This window comes from Sphaeramia orbicularis, chromosome 12, assembly GCF_902148855.1.
Source record: "Sphaeramia orbicularis chromosome 12, fSphaOr1.1, whole genome shotgun sequence".
Lineage (NCBI taxonomy): Eukaryota > Metazoa > Chordata > Actinopteri > Kurtiformes > Apogonidae > Sphaeramia > Sphaeramia orbicularis.
The window spans coordinates 79,377,521-79,397,530 of record NC_043968.1 but is presented as its reverse complement, the minus strand read 5'-3'; the positions used below and the strand labels follow the sequence as shown (position 1 = coordinate 79,397,530).

Below are 20,010 nucleotides of genomic sequence, written 5' to 3'. Positions count from 1 at the left end.
CTCCACCATCATAAGCTTCCATCTGGACTAAGACTCATGGGTCCTTCAAACTGTGTCAGGGTTAGAATTAGAGTTAACCCCAACCCGACGAGACAAAGAAGAGGAGGGAGTTCTTCTACGGAGTCAGTCTCCAGACCTGAGTCCACCTGAGCTTTAGGGGGACAAATGAGGTCCATCAGTCAGAGAAGGATCAGCCGTCTGTCACTGATGAGCTGAAGAAGGTTGGAAGGTGTTCATGGAACAGACCTTAAAGCCAAAGCCTCCTCCTACACATGTATTCTGTCTGTAATAATCCAATAATAATGACCCAGTGACAGACCCGGGTCCAACATGTGAGGACTAGGACTAGGGTCAGGGTTCCTGCTCTTCTCAGAACCTTTAATGACATCACACAGAGTTGAGGTCAGAGAAGTTTAATGACTTCAAAGGAGAGCAGAGCCAGCTGTCAGTCTTCAAACCATCCATTTACAAATGTTTGGAAGAAAAAAGACGTCTATCTACAGTACAAAAATTCATAGTAGAAAAATATATTACAAATCTCAAATATTTACACAGACAGCGTCTCTCTACAAAAGTCTAACTATCTACAGGTACAGTTACGTCAGTTAGTTTGACTCTAGTTCTGTTACCATAGCAACGACGACAACATCTCAGTAAGTACAGCACCTAAAGGAGAAAATACTAAAGGCTTTAGACAGCCATAGGAGGAGAGGAGAGGAGAGGAGACAAGGCGAGGAGAGAAGAGGAGGAGAGGAGGCAAGGAGAGGAGAGAAGAGGAGGAGAGGAGAGGAGGAAAGGACACAAAGAGAGGAGACAAGGAGAGGAGAGAAGAGGAGGAGAGGAGACGAGGAGAGGAGACAAGGAGAGGAGACAAGGAGGAGAGGAGAGAGAAGATGAGGAGAGGAGATGTGTAGACAAGGAGAGAAGACGAGGAGAGGAGACAAGAAGAGGAGAGGAGACAAGGAGAAGAGAGGAAGAGAGGAGACAAGGAGAGGAAAGAAGAGGAGGAGAGGAGACAAGGAGAAGAGAGGAGGAGAGGAGACAAGGAGAGGAGAGGAAGAGAGGAGACAAGGAGAGGAAAGAAGAGGAGGAGAGGAGACAAGGAGAAGAGAGGAGGAGAGGAGACAAGGAGAGGAGAGGACACGAAGAGAGGAGACAAGCAGAGGAGACAAGGAGACGAGGAGAGGAGATGAGGAGAGAAGAGGAGAGGAGAGGATGCAGTGTTCTCCTCAGTGGTTGGATTTGCAGGAGGTGACAGTGGTCTCTAGTGGATCATGGCCTCTAGTGGATCATGGTCTCTAGTGGATCAGGTCTGGTCTAGAAGAACATTCTGTAGAGAAAACAGTTCAGATACCTGATCAACATTTTAAACATTTCAGTGACAACAGTGTTTGACAGTCAGTGACAGTTCCATGATGATCTGTATTATTAAAACAGTTATATTAGTCTTTTTTTAAACTGAATTCTTCCTTTTCCCACATTTCCCTGTGGTCTCCATAAAGTGTAAATGCTCTGCTTGGCTCTGAATTCTTCATTCATTCAAGTCCACAGGTCCATCTTCAACCCTATTTCTGAGTAATGACACCAGAAAGGTGGTTTGGAGCGCTGGCCCTTTAAATGCACATGAGCCACTTCAGGCCCCGCCCCCTCCAGGTTGTCAGCTGTGCTGTTCTGTCCCGTTCAACCAACAACTGAACATTTGAGGTAATGGGCTCCAAGTTTGGACATATTTTCAGTATGGACAACAACCGTTGCTGCTGACAAACAATTATGGAGAAATACTGGAGAAATGTTCGTCTGAAGTCTGGACCTTATATGTGCAAATGTGGAGACGGAACTAGTTATAGACGCAACTAATGCTGCGTTCCAGGCAACCTGTAACTTGTGTTTTTCCAACCTTCTACTGGTGAAAAGGCACTGGAATGGCAGTCAAACCTGTGACTTCCCACCCGTGAACTCGTACTGGATCGATGTACTTCCAGTTCCGAGTTCTGATGTCACGTAGCAATGGCGGCCCCCATGGATGTGGTGTTTATGCAAATTGTTTATTAAAACAAGGAATTGCGCTGACATGATTTATCTGCAAATGTTCTGCATAATCAGCAGCGACTCTACAGTTAGGTAGTTTTCAGTCCATTGAGTGCAAGAATAAATTGATGCCTTATCCAAATTACAAATAACATAACATAAAAGGTGGAACAGCTTCTCTTGCGTTATGCGCCGTTTTTACTCCTGTGTTTCCCTCAGATAAGCAAAGAACAAGCACCTAATTAGTAATCAGCTGTGACAGTAGGATTACAATTCAGTACTAATTAGTAATCAGCTGTGACAGTAGGATTACTATTCAGTACTAATGACTTCCATTTAAATGTACAACACTGGTATTTTCCTAAAGTTCCTTTGGATGGTTCACATGTACATGGTTTGCAGTTGACTGTAGTTTGGTGGAGATTTGGAAGGTTCACAGAGACTGAAACAGAGAGGATGCAACAAGATGCATATATTGACCCTTTGCAGATTACGTTGTGCTCTGTTCGCGCCGCAAACGAGCGCCATGACGGACGGCGGAAGTGCCAGACTGCACACTGGACGGCAAACTAGGAAATAGGGATGGGAATCGTTAAGAATTTAACAATTCCGATTCCACTATAGATATTGCTTATCGATCCGATTCCTTATCGATTCTCATTGGGTGAGGGAATAAAAGAGTACAAAGGGGTGTGTTTGCATTAACTGTCTTTTATATTTCCATCTCTGCACAGAAAATATAACATATACAGAATGTACAAATAATAAGAACAGATGACGCCCGGTCGGGGGGCGGGGGGGGGGGGGGGGGGGGGGGGGGGGTACAGTGAAAGTGAAACTAAAGACGCTTTACTAATTCCTCTATTGCCGCACTTCTACAACGTGGAACCAGTTTGACTCGGCTCAGCTTGTCTCCCGTTGTTGTGCACCTCATTTCTTTTCCCTTCTTACCTTCGGAAATTTGTATTTGAGGAGTTACGCCGTTTATTGCCCACACCGGAACCGGCCTGGCGTTCACTCTGCCACTACATTCACAAGCACCACTAAGTAGTGAATCAAATACGTGACATTCCTGTAAATGATTCACATGCTGTGGACAAATGTTTGAGCATATTGGAGGGATTTCACCCTTTTGAAGGCATGGAGGCTTTGCAAGTGTTCCAAGTAAGTGGACCTGGTGTCGTCTTTTTAGATCATTTCTGCCTCAACGGCATGTTGGCTACGTTTTGACCAAAACAATGCAGCATACACGTGATGTCATTGCGCATGCACAACGAAGGCGGAATCGATAAGCATAATTGTTAAGCAGGCAGGCAAACGATTCCAAGGAATCGAGCTACTGGGATCCGGTTCTCAAAAAAGAACCGGTTCTCGATTCCCATCCCTACTAGCAAATATAGAATTTGATCTGAACGTTCTCATTTTTGTTTGTTTTTTAACCCTGCTTTACACGTACATTGGTCGCACACAACAGTTCCACCCATGGTTTCAGCTGGGTTACAGACAGAGCCTGGATCTGATGGACCTGATATTACAGACAGAGCAGGCTCTCTTTGTGTCCATAGCACATTAGTACCACCAAATGCTAGGTGGCTAGACTGGGTTAACTGCTATGAGCTTCTATGTTCCAGTGGCTGTCATCAGTACCTTCAATATTAGCTCTGTTGTTGTAGTGTCTGCCTTTCTACCAGCTACACTATGTTCTATGAAATACGTTTAGTGTCATGTTGCTGTTCCATATGTTCTAGTGGTGGAACTGTACATATTCCTGTGTGTAGACAGAAGAAAGGCAGACACTACAACAACAGAGCTAATACTGTAGGATACTGATGACACACACTAACATTATTACACAATGTTAGTTAATTAGAACTGCTTTTGGTTCCAGTCTATTTGAGTTTTAATGGCATGCTGGGGGAAACATGTTAAAAACATACACAGCTAGCTAGCTAACGTTACCTGTATCTTTCCTTTACCATTATGAGATCCATTCCTCTGCCGTGAGCGCAGTACAGCGACTGTAATCTAACCTGAGACTAAGAACTGGGATCATCCAGACTTTTGTCTGCTTTTAGATCAGCACCTGTGTATGGGGACACTCCATTTAGAACAGAATGGAACAGATCGTGTGCTTTAAACTCCTGTAGATTGGAGGATTTTGCTAGATCTGTAAACACATCAGGAGGGAGAAGGTATGGGTTGGTAGCCCTGCTATCGCTAGCTTCTACAAATAGCGTTCTTTGTGCCGTCCAGTAAGGTGAGTCACTTCACAGGACAACTCCAAAACTTTTTTTCAGTGCTGGCGGACATAATTCGTCGCTCATTCGTTTGTTTGTTGTGTTGCTTTTGCCGTCCACCATGGCGCTGAACCCCTAATCACGTGATAACTGTGACGTCGGTGCAAAGGGTCAATTACATAAATACATACATAAATATAGATCCTTTGTGGATGTTGGGAATGACTGAATGTTTCCAGTATTAGAGGAGCGGTACAACCTAGTACTAGGAGAATGATAAAGGACTTCAATACATAACACTGTCACATTTCAAGAGTTCCAATAAAAATCCAGTGTTCCTGTATGCAGGCTCCACCCACTGCGTCTGTCTACTTTTAGGGTAACATGGACATAAACCTGTATATGTTGGGGTCCAGGAGCACAGCTGTGTCCGTGGGCAGCTTGGACAGATGCACCACCTTTGTCTTCTGCTGCAGACGCTCACTCTCATTCACCCACACATCTGGAAGTCTGTGAACACACAAGGACACAAATCCACATGTGGCATTTGTTCACCTGTCACTGACCTCCAACAATAACAGCGTACAGAGGACAACCTACATGTCTTCAGGTGTCCAGTGCAGTAGAACCTTCACTTTCCCAGAGTCCTCTTTCCTCCTGGCTATAACCTGATCACGTACACAAACGTAAAAGATCACAGTTCAGACTCATTGGTAATGGTTCACATTTAGGACAGAATACACATCCAGTGTGGACTCACCGTGCTGTGGAACACCACACTGTGGCCATTACCCAAACTCTCGATATGCGTAGCCAGATTGAGGCAGATGGCTCGATGGCGTATGGCATCCATGGTCTGAGCATCAAAGAAGTCGTGAGGTCGGGCTGAAGATTAAAGCATCATTTCAAACAATTCAATAACATTCAAATTAGGACCCTCAGTCCATTTACACTTGGACGGAACTTTAAAGGTGTGGGAGACTTTCGTGACGAATTTTTCATCAAATCTGTCAAACCTCAGTCATATCCTCAGTATCACGAATCTGTAAGTCTTTCTGTGATTACTCACCTGAATCTCTTGCATTATGGTGAACAATTTCTTAGTGCCATCTACCATAAACAAACCATGTGTTTACAAACAGAGCTGGGAAGTCACTCGGGCATCTTCGGAATTTTGTCGCGACGTGCATTGTGGGAAGCAAAGGCTCGCACAGCCACCTGACAGCGCAGCTGGAACAGACACAACACAGAAATGGCAGGAGCTCCCGTCCCGCTATGCACATTCCTCCAGCTGTTTCTGTGTTTCAGCCGTTTCCGCGTCATGTTTGTTTCAGCCATATAATACCATATGTTTGCGTTGCCGCTGTCAGGTGGCTGCACAAACCTCCCTTTCCTACAATGCATGTCGCAACAAAATTCCGAAGATGTCCGAGTGACCTCCTGGCTCAGTTTGTAAACACATGGTTTGTTTATGGTGGATGGCACTAAGAAATTGTTCACCGTAATGCAAGAGATTCAGGTGAGTAATCACAGAAAGACTTACAGATTCGTGATACTGAGGATATGACTGAGGTTTGACAGATCTGATGAAAAATTGGTCACAAAAGTCTCCCGCACCTTTAAACCTCAACTACCAAGAAAAAACCCACTAAAGTCAGGAACCAGACGAGGACGACCACGTCACTGCAGTAACCGCCCCCCGTGTCACGTTTCCACTACGTGGTACTGGCTCAACTCCACTTTTTGGCATTTTCATTACGTAAAAGAACCTGGAATCTGGTACCTGGTAATATTTTTTTAGTACTTGCTCTGTCGAGGTTCGAAAACAGGTGAAGAGATACTAAAAACTGACGTGCAAACACTGCAGACACTGATTGGTCAGAGTTGTCTCTGTGTCATTGAATCATCAATGCGTGACATGTAATTAAAAAAAAAACAAAAAAAAAACAGATTTGGTAGTTGAAGTTGACATTAAATCTATGGGTAGATTAATCCATGATGAACACCCACAGAACCACACTGTGGTCGGTCCAGGAGGTTCATACATTTCTGTCCTTGGTGGACGATGAAAAGATTCAGTGTGAGCTTGACGAGACAACAGGCAACAAACGGAAGTTACGCACAGAGTCACCATGACGACCAGGTACTCTAAAGTTAGTAGTATCCTGTAATGGAAATGGTCTCCAGGAGTAGGACCTGGTACCAGAGTTAAGACCATGTAGTGGAAACGCAGCATTAGTGTCTAACCATACTTCATCATTCAACTGGATTTTAGACCTACAAGTCAACTCAAACTTCAACATTGTGATGGCCCAGTGTACAACTGTAACCTCAGTTTTAAAAGCTTTTTAAAAATGTAGCTGAATTTAAGTATTTTCTTTAAATCCAAACTGAGGGACATTTTCTTAAATCCACTTTAAAACAGCACAATTTATGTTCAAAATAAAAATAATCCGTTGTTCATATTCAGAGTTTGTTTAAAATGCGGGAATGTGTTTATAATTTCAGAGGAAGTCAAGTGTTCAAAAAAACCTTGTGTTGGAACAAATATGAAGACATTTAGTCTGTGTGATGGAGTAAATGTCTGGAACTAGTTCAAACCTGAGTTCAAAGGCTGGACAACATTATTTATGTTTAAAACCAGGTTTAAAACAAATGTCATCAAAGTATATGAAGACTGAATTTTTCCATGACTCAAACTATTGAATTGTTTTGTTTGTTGTTGTTGCTATTGTTACTAAGCTAAAGGCATTGGTATCTATTGGATCTCCTTCTGCTTAGTGACCTGAAGGGGGGGGTGGCAGAATTAACTTAGGCTTCAACCCATTCCTTTTCAGACTTTTTTTAAACATTGTATCCTGCACTAATGTAAAATGCTTGAAATGTCTGAAGAAAGATGTGGGTTGTGGGACAAAAGATCCAAATGTCCATTCCAGAGTGGGACACCTTGTCACCCTGTACTTCTACCCTAAATAAGACCCCACTGGACACGCCCATTTCCTCGGTGTGTGGTGCTTAAATCTGTGTCAGTTACATACGGAGGGAGCGTCTGTGCTTGTTCTTGATTTTTCTCCTCTTGTTGAGACCAGCTTTGGACGGAGACTCCTCCTTCACTTGCCCTGACTGGACACTTTGGATGAACTCTGAGAGCTGAAATGCGTGGGGACGTGGCGGGCTAGCCCCCCCTGGGAGGCGAAGGTGGCGTTACAGCCTCCTACAACACACTGTAGACACAGACAGGTGGACAGACGTACGTCAGCTGGACAGGAAACAGTGGTCAGTGGTGTGTGTTGAGTGTGTGGTGTGTGTCCTCACCTTGAAAGGTTTGTCTCCGCTGTGGGTCAACATGTGTCTCTGTAACCAGCTCTGACTGGTGGAGGGGGTGTTGTACACTTTACAGCCTTTCCACAGACACACAAACACCTGCCACACACAAACACAAACACACTAGTTGGACAAAAGGGGGCAGTTGCAACATGTGAAATGAGATCAGCTCTGTATAAAACACTACTATTGCAGGTCTAAGAGTAGTTCAACTGTTGGGAAATACAGTCCACAAACATGACTTAACTAGGCTTCACTTAAGTGTAATGATACACGACATTCACAGTTCAGTGTGTTTTGGAAAACCCATAAGTTACAACTATACCACATACTGTCAATAACAGATGACTGGTTTCAGCTCATTAAAAGACTCAAAGACTACAGTCCCCCGCCCAAGTTCATGTCTTTGACATAACCAGGTCTAAATGTACTTTACTGCCACATTTCATCTGAAAAAGATGACACTTTCATAACTGAGAACCCACTTATCCCTCCTCTGTCCATCCACGTGTGTCCACACAGACAGTATATAGACACTAACCCCTCCTGTGTCTGTCCACATGTGTCCACACAGACAGTATATAGACACTAACCCCTCCTGTGTCTGTCCACATGTGTCCACACAGACAGTATATAGACACTTACCCCTCCTCTCTGTCCGTCCACATGTGTAGCTCTGATGTGTTCAGCCAGGTCGGGGCTGCTGGGAAACTGCAGTTGACACTGATCCCAACAGCAGGTGTAGCTCAGGGACTTGCCATTCAACGGTGCAGAGCCACTCCCAGCACCCGCCCCCCCACTGTGACCGTTGAGCATGGCAGGGGTGGAGCGACCACTGGATGCTGCACTCTCAATGTCCATCAGGGTGCTGCCAATACTGAAGATAAGACACCAAACCAGATCAAATGTTGTGGCTGGATCTAGACTTGCTCTGTCATCTCAATGGCATGTTTTTTTTGTCTTCATTTAACAACACGTGGTCATACTGTAGAGACTACATTTCCAACTGAACTGAACCAGTGACTCTGTCTAAAGACAAACACAGCGACACCAACACCTGTGACAAACACACACGTGCTGTATAGGGTTGTAATGATGTCATGGTGTTTTGATCAATTTTAAATGTCACGGTTAATTAATGATCAAAGCTGTCAAAACCGTCTGATGAAGTACAGCAGATTAAGAGCAGAACAAAGACACGCCAACATGTGCTTCAGCACAGAACCAAAGCAAAGTTGCAGAAGCTGCATTCAACATTCCACACAGAAGGACCAGCTGACCGTCTGTCTCAGGGGGTGGATGTATTTCTGAATTGTCTTGACTAAATATATTTTCGATGTGGGCTCACTTTCATTTCCATCCAGTTATCGTTTGCTACCGTCATCTACGCAGCTTCAGACGACCATTGTCCAACCCATTCACAACAGTCTGGTTTAAACAAACATCCTCAAATGAAAGTTAACAAAGTTTGACAACAGTGAGAGATGTAGAGTTAGTAACATGTGTTAAGTACAGAGCCCACAGGTCAGTCTATTAATGACGTCTTTAATATGCGTCCCTATCAGACGTCCAGCAGGGATGAAATAACTTATTTTCCAGTTCTTTTGTAAAACTTGGTCACAGTGTTGATTTATTGTTTGTTATATTCTTTAAAAAGAATTTATAAAATGTACGTGTGCTGTGAGCATAAGAAGAGGAGGATATGACGCACAGCGGACACACAGAGGACAGGGACATCCTACACGGAGGTGGACGCCTGTCAGAGTTTGAGACGCTGTGGACTAAACTGTGTGGATTTAATACCTCTGTGGATTAAACTTATCCCATTGTCCAGTGGATGATTGTCCTCCGTGGACCAACTGGACCACCGTGGGCCGGTCCTGTGCTGGTGTTTGGTGCTGTGACTAAAGCCTGCAGCTGAACAACTACTGACCTATGACATGGACTATCAGCATGTGGAAAAACTTTGAGGACTGAAAAAGGGGGAAGGTATTTGGGGGGTTTGAGCTGATTTATGTTTAATGATTTGTGTAAGATGACTTCATGTTTTTTGTTGGCTCTGCTGTGTGGTTGGTACGTGGTTTATTTGTGCTATTGTGGGGTTTGTTTTGTGTGTGTGCTGGCTTCACCTGTGCAGATTAAAAGGCCGATATAGATGGATGCATCTCCGTTTATCAGACCACCTGACTAACGTTACCCATCGTTGACTGGAACTAATCCATCCAACACTAGTTTGATAGACTAGAACCGGAGCTGGTTGAAGACTATACTTTACTAGTCTCTAGCCATAACAGGTCTAGTTAGCAGGCTAGTGCTTGCTAACTAAACCTGAAACCATTATGGGATGGAATCATTAGTGACTTGTCTGCAGCCGATATTGCTTTGGGTTAAATACAGATCTTTGAGAATTGAGTCTTTTGTGTTTATCAGATGAATGGATTAGTTATTAAAATAATCTACAGATTAACCGACTACTAAAATTATCGTTAGTTGCCGTCCTAGATGGTGACCCCCCGCACCACACATACTATACAACAGTGTGATTTGGGGGAAGTGGAAAATGAATTGCATTTTCTTTTGCATTGTCCTCTATATGATGAACTGAGAGCCTCTTGTTTGATGACATGTTTATCTGAAATCCTGAAATGTTCTGGAGCACTGATGATGACAAGATGAAATGGTTGTTCAGTTCAAATGAATTTAAATTAGCATCATTTGTTTGTAAAGCCTGGAAAAAGCAGCAGATGTGTTTGTTTAAATAGGTCAATACTTTGTTTTGTTCATAGCCATTGTGTTTATTGTCTGGTATTTGATTTTTGGTTTGTATTTTTTGGTGTTTTATAAGCCCATGTAAGGGCTGGGCATGTTTTCCTATTTCATGCACGACACAATAATAAAAAACCATTCATTCATTCAAACATTCATTCACAACAGCAGAAACAGGATGAAATGAGTAGAAATTAAGAATAAACACAGAGAACAGAGTTAGAAATGCCGTGTCATATATTATACTAGAAAAGGCATATTACTCATAAAACGTTAAAAATATCAAGATAAATCTCTAACTTACAAGACTAAGAATTCAGCTGGGTTAGTCAATAATTATCAATATTAAAGTTAAATCATTATTTCTGTCATCTTTATAGGCTGATATTTGGTCCTAAGTGAAGTTAAAGAAACCAGATAGTGTTGTTTATTCTGCCTTCTCCAGACAGAACAAATGAGTGGATGTAAATATGCCAAGTGGAGGTGGAGCTGTGACACATCCTGGAGGTGGTGCAGTGGAGGCTGGTGTCCTGCCGTAGGTGGTTAACTTTGTTTTAGGGGCAGGATGTCTCAGCAGAAAAAACTGGAGGAGGATGAGCCTCTTCACAGCTCATTTCAAAATTCCCCTGAATGAGTGTAAGTTCATGAAGTGTACCACGTTCACAGGTACTTCACAGGGCACACAGAAACTGGTACTAGCACCCTGTGCATTCAAAGAGCAGCCACAGCGAGATGACAGAGCTCTGACTGTACGGACCGCAAATAAGGACCTCCTCCACATCATTTCACTGAAACTCAGCTCACTGTAAAAAAAAAAAACAGTTTAGACCAAAGCTTTGTAACACAAGCAGCAACTTCCAGCTGGAGTCCAAACTCTGGTCTGGAACATTCTGAGAAGGTCCAGTTCAGACAATTCAACCACACAGAGGATTATTCCAACACAAGCCCCGGTCCGGAGTTCTGCTCCAACGTACATTTGATCTGAGCTGTGATTGGCTCATGTTGAAATGATAACAAAAAAAAAAAAAAAAGAGGAAAAGGAGGAGGGAAGGAGGAAGAGGGAAAGAGGAGGAGGAGGAAGAGAAAGAGGAGGAAGAAGAGGAGGGAATGAGGAGGAAGAAGAGGAGGAGGAGGAGGAGGGAAGGAGGAGAATAAGGAGAATAAGATGAAGGAAGAGGAGGAGGGAAGGAGGAGAATAAGGAGGATGAGAAGGAGGAAGAGGAGGGAAGGAGGAAGAAAGGAGGGAATGAGGAGAATAAGGAGGAGGAGGAAGAAGAGGAGGAAAGGAGGACAATGAGGATGAGAAGGAGGAAGAGGAGGGAAGGAGGAGAAGGAAGAAGAGGAGGAGGAGGGAAGGAGGAGAATAAGGAGGATGCGAAGGAGGAAGAGGAGGAGGGAAGGAGGAAGAGGGAAAAGAGGAGGAGGAAGAGAGAAAGAGGAGGAAGAAGAGGAGGGAATGAGGAGGAAGAAGAGGAGGAGGAGGGACAGAGGAGAATAAGGAGAATAACACAGAGGAAGAGGAAGAGGGAAGGAGGAGAATAAGGAGGATGAGAAGCAGGAAGAGGAGGAGGGCAGGAGGAGGAAGAAAGGAGGGAATGAGGAGAATAAGGAGGAGGAGGAGGAGGAAGAAGAGGAGGGAAGGAAGAGAAAGAAGAGGTGGAGGAGGGAAGGAGGAGATAAGGAGGATGAGAAGGAGGAAAGGATGATGAAGTCCTCCTCAGTCTGGGTCCTCACCCTTTAATCAGTCAGACAGACAGACAGGCTTTATTACCACATTAATTAAACTACAGACCACATATAAACTAGTGATGCCCCGATCTGGAGTTTTTTGCTTCCGTTTTTTTTTTTTTGTTTTGTGATTAGTTTTGCCGATACTGATCCGATGCTGAGTCTTCACTGCAGCCTTGGACTTCTCATACTGGGTCATGTGATACTTCTGTAGGTGATGAATCTCACTGGTTGTGGCTTGGGGTGAACCCAGTTTACACATCTGACCAGTTGCTGCTTGACTTTTGTTGCTTTCCACAGAAAAGTATCCCTACACAGCGGACACATGTTGCACCATGTTTTGTTTTTAATTACGGAAGCCATTAACTGAAACCATGCAGAAAACTGGATTGGACCGATCACATGACTAAATCCGATCCAATCCAATCTTCTAAAAAATGCCAGATCGGATCAGGACATCCCTCGTGTAAACACATTTCAGCCTTTTAACACTTGATTATTTATTATATATATAATTTATATATATATATATATATATATATATATATATATATTTGGAGAGGATGACATGCTTTTGCCAACAGAATAAATGTGAAAACACTGCCTCCGAGACGCTGACCAATGATCACCACTTTTAGAATCCGCCCACAAAGCACATGGTGCAGGTGCATTTTCACCTGTTCACTCTGAAGTGGTGATGAAAACTCCATCATTCCTGCAGATACTTCCTACAAAACTGAAACCTGGAATGAATCCGGCGCTGGAGGGCTTTGTCTAGGAAACACAAGTGTTGTGTTTTCATGAGAACAACACTCACATGGAAGACCTCTGCTTTCTAACAACCAAGCTCCAACTACAGCTGCAAGACCACAACAGTAGAAGAAGAATGGATCTGTACAACGGATGAGTTCAACATTTGGATCAGAACAAACACTGAACTACATCAAATGTCCAAGAAGTCCCCAGTACACCTTCAGTGTCAGAACCCTAAGAACACAAAGAGCACAGGGAGCATGACGCTGAAGAAGTTAAGTTAAGGGGGTTAGGGGTAGGATTAGGAGCGTTGGGGTTAGGGTTAGGGGGGCTAGGGGTTTAGGCTTGGGGAGGTTAGAGTTAGGGGGGTTAGGGGGTTTGGTCTTAAGGGGGGTTAGGGGGTTTAGGGTTAGGCTTAGGGAGGTTAGGGTTAGGGGGCTTGGGGGTTTAGAGTTAGGGGGGTTGGGGGGTTTAGGCTTGGTGGGGTTAGGGGGCTTAGGTTTAGGGAGGTTAGAGTTAGGGGATTTAGACATAGGGGGTTGGGGTTAAGAGGTTTAGGGTTAGGAGGGTTAACCTTAGGGGTTTAGGGTCAAGGGGTTTAGAGTTAGGGGGGTTAGGGGTTTAGACTTAGGGGTTAAGGTTAGGGAGTTTAGGCTTAAGGTGGTTAGAGTTAGGGGGTTAGGCTTGGGGGGTTTAGGGTCAGGGGGTTTAGAGTTAGGGGGGTGAGGGGCTTTAGGCTTAGGGGGTTGACGTTTAGGGGGTTTAGAGTTGGGGAGTTAGGCTTAGGGGTGTTAGGCTTAAGGGGGTTAAAATTAGGGGGTTAGAGTTATGGGGGTCAGGGTTGGGGATTAGGTTTAGGGCACAGGTGTTAAACATGCAGTCCGGAGGCCAAATCTGGCCCGCCAAAGGGTCCAATCCGGCCCTCAGGATGAATATTGAGAAATGCAAAAATTACACTGAAGATATTAACAATCAGTGGTGTTAAAATTATTTTAATTCAGGTTCCACATACAGACCAATTAGATTTCAAGTGGGTCAGACCAGTAAAATATTATCAGAATAACATATAAATAATGACAACCCCACATTTTCTTGTTTTGTTTTTTTTTTTGGTGTTAAAAAGTACAATTCCATGAAAATGTTTACATTACCAAACTACACTTTTACAAAAAATGTAAATAACCTGAACAAATATGAACAAATGAGGCAGAATATTGTTAAAACTGCACTTGTTTTTCTTACGACAATTCAAGTTGTTCATGTTATTCAGATTTTTAAGGAAACTTTGTAGATGTAAACCTGATCATAATATAATTTTACTTTTTTCACTGTTGTTATTTTACTGGTCTGACCCACTTAAGATCAAACTGGGCTGAATGTGGCTCCTGAACTAAAATGAGTTTGACACCCCTGGTGTAGGGGGTTTGGGGGGGGGTAGGGGGTTTAGGTTTAGGGGGTTAGGGTCAGGGGGTTTAGAGTTAGGGCGTTTAAGCTTAGGGGGGTTAGGCTTAAGAGGGGTTAGGGTTGGGGGTTAGGTTTAGAGGTTAGACTTAGGGGGGTTAGGGTTAGCGGCTAGGTTTAGGGGGGGTTAGGGTTAGAAGGGTTAGGCTTGGGGGGATTAGGTTGTGGGTTAGGAGGTTAGAGTTATGGAGGTTAGGGTTGGGGGAGGTTGGGGTTAGGTTTAGGGGGTTAGAGTTAGGGTTGGTCGGGGGCCGTCTTGGGGGGGTTAGGGCGTTAGAGTTATGGGGGTTGGGGTTAGTCGAAAATTCAACTTAGAGGGGTTAGGGGGTTGGGGTTATGATTGGTCGGGGTTCAGTTTGGGGGGGTTGGGGTTATGTGGGTTATGGCTAGTCGGGGTTGGGGTTATGGTTGGTCGGGGTTCAGCTTAGGGGGGTTGGGTTTATGGGGGTTGGGGTTATGGGGGTTATGGCTGGTCGGGGTTCAGTTTGGCGGGGTTGGGGTTATGGGGGTTATGATTGGTCGGGGTTCAGTTTGGGGGGGTTGGGGTTATGATTGGTCGGGGTCCGGGTTAGGGGGGTTGGGGTTATGGTTGGTCGGAGTTCATCTTAGAGGGGTTAGGGGTCGGGGTTCATTTTAGGGGGGTTGGGGTTATGGCTGGTCGGGGTTCAGCTTAGGGGAGTTGGTGTTATGGGGGTTGGGGTTATGGGGGTTGGAGTTAGGGGGGTTGGGGTTATGGTTGGTCGGGGTTCAGTTTAGAGGGGTTATGGGGGTTGGGGTTCATTTTAGGGGGGTTGGGGTTATGGGGGTTATGGTTGGTCGGGGTTGGGGCTATGAGGGTTGGGGTTATGGTTGGTCGGGGTTGGGGTTATGGGGGTTATGGTTGGTCGGGGTTTGGGCTATGAGGGTTGGGGTTATGGTTGGTCGGGGTTGGGGCTATGAGGGTTGGGGTTATGGTTGGTCGGGGTTGGGGCTATGAGGGTTGGGGTTATGGTTGGTCGGGGTTGGGGCTATGAGGGTTGGGGTTATGGTTGGTCGGGGTTGGGGCTATGAGGGTTGGGGTTATGGTTGGTCGGGGTTGGGGTTAGGGTTATGGGGGTTATGGTTGGTCGGGGTTGGGGCTATGAGGGTTGGGGTTATGGTTGGTCGGGGTTGGGGCTATGAGGGTTGGGGTTATGGTTGGTCGGGGTTGGGGCTATGAGGGTTGGGGTTATGGTTGGTCGGGGTTGGGGCTATGAGGGTTGGGGTTATGGTTGGTCGGGGTTGGGGCTATGAGGGTTGGGGTTATGGTTGGTCGGGGTTGGGGCTATGAGGGTTGGGGTTATGGTTGGTCGGGGTTGGGGTTAGGGTTATGGGGGTTATGGTTGGTCGGGGTTGGGGCTATGAGGGTTGGGGTTATGGTTGGTCGGGGTTGGGGCTATGAGGGTTGGGGTTATGGTTGGTCGGGGTTGGGGCTATGAGGGTTGGGGTTATGGTTGGTCGGGGTTGGGGCTATGAGGGTTGGGGTTATGGTTGGTCGGGGTTGGGGCTATGAGGGTTGGGGTTATGGTTGGTCGGGGTTGGGGTTAGGGTTATGGGGGTTATGGTTGGTCGGGGTTGGGGCTATGAGGGTTGGGGTTATGGTTGGTCGGGGTTGGGGTTAGGGTTATGGGGGTTATGGTTGGTCGGGGTTGGGGCTATGAGGGTTGGGGTTATGGTTGGTCGGGGTTGGGGTTAGGGTTATGGGGGTTATGGTTGGTCGGGGTTGGGGCTATGAGGGTTGGGGTTATGGTTGGTCGGGGTTGGGGTTAGGGTTATGGGGGTTATGGTTGGTCGGGGTTGGGGCTATGAGGGTTGGGGTTATGGTTGGTCGGGGTTGGGGTTAGGGTTATGGGGGTTATGGTTGGTCGGGGTTTGGGGCTATGAGGGTTGGGGTTATGGTTGGTCGGGGGTTGGGGCTATGAGGGTTGGGGTTATGGTTGGTCGGGGTTGGGGTTAGGGTTATGGGGGTTATGGTTGGTCGGGGTTGGGGCTATGAGGGTTGGGGTTATGGTTGGTCGGGGTTGGGGCTATGAGGGTTGGGGTTATGGTTGGTCGGGGTTGGGGCTATGAGGGTTGGGGTTATGGTTGGTCGGGGTTGGGGCTATGAGGGTTGGGGTTATGGTTGGTCGGGGTTGGGGTTAGGGTTATGGGGGTTATGGTTGGTCGGGGTTGGGGCTATGAGGGTTGGAGTTATGGTTGGTCGGGGTTCAGTTTAGGGGGGTTGGGGGGGTTGGGGTTCATCTTAGGGGGGTTGGGGTTATGGTTGGTCAGGGTTGGGGTTAGGGGGGTTGGGGTTATGGCTGGTCGGGGTTAGGGTTCGGGTCCATACCTGTCCTCTGAGTCCATCCGGCTCAGCGGCTCTCCGTCCGCGCTGGCCCTCCTCTTGACGCCGTGCTGGGCTTTGTCCTGGGTCTTTGTGCGCTCGGCAGGCGGACAGCAGGACCCGTTCTCCCCCTCTCTTTGTTCTGGTTTCAACACCCGGGAGCCCTCTGGGGCGGAATCGGTGCTACTCGCCAAACTGCCCTGGACGGGACTTTTGCCCGGTTCGCAGAGCTTTCCGCCGGCCTCCCCTCCGTCGGCTCCCGCTTGTCCGGTGGATACAGCCGTTTCCTCGGGGTTCGGCTCGGGCTTGTCCGGCTTCACCTCCATTCCTGCTCGGCTCTCGTTGTTGTCGCCCGGTTCCTGTTTGGGGTCCGCCACGGCCTGTCCCTCCGTGCCGGTTTCTGCCGTTTCACTGGTACCGTGTCGATCCGCCGTCGGCTGAGAGTCTTGTCGGGACCCTTCGGCTAAGATCTGGGGCATATTTACGGTAATTTTTGGGATGTTCCGGTGGAAAAGTTGCCCTCCGTTGCCCTTCTGTCTACACTCACACTCGCCGCCTCGAGCAGGCGGAGAACACAGAGACGTGACGTCAGGCTCCGCGTGGCCGAAGCTCGTCTATGTGATATGAGGTCTCACTCCGGTACTTGGATCCTGTCAAAAAAAATTTATTATTAGTAATAACACTGGTCAACAACAAATTTATTGTTTAAGTTTTTTGAGCTGATTTAGGATAATTTTGGTGTGCTGAATCCAAAAATCACATTAATTTTGCTCAATCAGGTCAACTTTCTGAACTATGCTACATATTGGCTTTTTAACATTTTTGCTTACATTTATGGGCATTTTCACATCATATGATACAAAATTCTTTCATATTTCTTGTAATAAACGAGTTCTGAAGATTTTACTTTTGCCAATTTATGATTAATGTTTTTTTTAATATTACAGGTGAATGAAATGGCTTCAATTAGAAGATCTTGCAAAAATAAGCCTGATGTATTCAGCTAGGTACAACGGCGAATACACCATTGTACCTAACAGGAATCCTGTTAGAAAATGATTTTTTTTTCTCTTAAAACCTATTTTGGGTGAGAACTATATAAAAAAAAAAAATCAACTGATAAAGTCCCAAAAATGTCATCAATTTTGTGAGAAGATCACATTTTTCAAAATCAAATTAGCAAAAAAACCTGACCTGATTGAGAAAAACAGATGTCATTTTTGGATTTAGCGGTGCAAAATGGTCCTAATTCAGTTGAAAAAACCTAGACAACTTGCTAAAAACATTTTTTTGTAAGTCAGTGTAAGGTACGAGAAGTTACTTTTAAACTGATCCATAGATGTTATCCGGTGAAGACCTATATGATTAAATACAAAGGAAATATTGATATTCTTTGTTCTTTTTGCAGCGACGCAGAGGAAACAATATGTCATTTATTTTGGGATTGCACCTACACACATATATTTTGGATTGATTTAAATAATTTTATAAACACAAAAATTGACCCTTCATGTAAATTGAACTTTCATCACATTCTATTTGGCCTATCACACGTTGATAAAATAACTCCAGAAAAAAAGATATATTATCGACCTTTCGATTATTTTTGCCAAATTTCACATTCATTGCTCCAAATTTGCACATCAACGTCCAAACATCACTGTTTTCAAGGCCCTTTTTCCAATTACATAGACAATTTGAAAAACAGCATGAATTCTAAAACAAACAAAAAAATATGTCGAATGTATAATCTTATTCAGTTTGTATAATTTCTATTTATTCCTTGAGCAATTTTTATTGTTATTACATACTTTTATTTTTTTTTATTATTTATTTATTATTTTTAATTTTTGTTTTTTCTTTCCTAATGTTTGTACTTACATGTATTTCTCTATATAATGTAAAAGATTTTGTGAATTATGGAACTTTCTACCCTTGTTGTTGTATACTATTTTGTATATTTACAGTTCAATGTTAATTGTTCAAATAAAAAAAAAATAAAAATATCCCGTCTCCCATCCAGCAAGGCCCTTACTAAGCACCAAGTGTACCTTTTTGGCACACTTGTGGAATAATGTCAAAAAAAATTTGTCATACAGTGTGTTTTTAATTCTTTTACACTTTTTTCTATTTCATCAACTTGAGCTGTAAATAAAAATACTAAATACTCGATAATGGTCACATTTTTTTAACCCTTTAAATGTCGTGTTTGTAATGTAAACAAACCATTTTTTTGGATGCAAAAAACACTTTTTTTTTTTTTTTTTTTTTTTTTTTTTACAATATACTACATAAAAAGTGGATCACATATTATTTGATTTTTGCATCCTGGCACATGTCAATGATCAACAGCAAATTGGTTAATTTGCATTATTATTTTTGGCTCTAGGTCAAATGTTCAAAAATACTACCATCTGTCACCAAGTGTGTGAAAAATGCACACCCATAAATCAAACTATTAAATATTATATATTGATTTATTTTTCTGCTTTAATTTGATTTTATTTTTGTAAATCAAGGATTTAGATCAAGATCATACATATCAAATGGAAGAAATAGTGTGTTTTAGGCACACTTGGGAGACAGATGCTAGTCTTGTAATTTCCTTTTAAAGCAAAAAAAAAAAAAAGGATCTTTAATTAAGTAAAAAAAAAAATCTTCAATTAATACAAAAAAATCTCAAATTTAGCAAAAAAAAATCTTGAATTAAGCCAAAAAAAAAAAAAAAAAAAAAATCTTCACTTAAGTAAAAAAACAAATCTTCAATTAAGCAAAAAAAAAATTCTTTAATTAAGCAAAAAAAAATAAAAAATCTTCAATTAAGTAAAAAAAAATCTTTAATTAAGCAAAAAAAAAAAAATCTTCAATTAAGTAAAAAAAAAAAAATCTTGAATTGAGGAAAAAAAAAAAATCTTCAGTTAAGTAAAAAAAACTTGAATTATGCAAAAAAAAAAATCTAGAATTAAAAAAAATATTATTTTTTCTTTGTTTTAGTGCAAAAAAAATAACATTAAATTGTGAAAATATTTACATTTACAAACTATCCTGAAACACTAAAATGTGAATAACCTGAACAAATATGAACAACCTGAAATGTCTAAAGAAAATTAAGCACAATTTTAACAATTTTTCTGCCTGTTCCTCAGTGTTTAGTGCCTTTGTAGATCTGATCCATAATGCACATGTAGAAATGATAAGTTGAGGAATAATATTGTTAAAATTGCACTAAATTTCCTTACGTTTTTTAATTTAAATTTCAGTTTTTTCAGTTTTTTTTTTTTTTTTTTTTGGGATAGTTTATAAAAATAAGTATTTTCATAATTTAATGTTTTGGGTTTTTTTAAACACTAAAGCAAAGACAAAAATTTGGAG

The 20,010-nt window shown here is 43.4% G+C and overlaps 1 protein-coding gene across 1 annotated transcript; it reads right to left on the bottom strand.

Annotated features, from left to right (window-relative positions):
* Positions 1-1,097: 1,097 nt before the first annotated feature.
* aebp2 (AE binding protein 2) lies at positions 1,098-17,199 on the bottom strand. Its single transcript, XM_030149625.1, is given in 9 exon segments — positions 1,098-1,330; positions 4,662-4,775; positions 4,866-4,933; positions 5,026-5,150; positions 7,304-7,378; positions 7,381-7,489; positions 7,581-7,688; positions 8,235-8,466; positions 16,645-17,199. Coding segments are annotated over 9 exon segments (1,317 nt in total). The 5' UTR covers positions 17,118-17,199; the 3' UTR covers positions 1,098-1,317.
* Between the last annotated feature and the right edge of the window lie 2,811 nt (positions 17,200-20,010).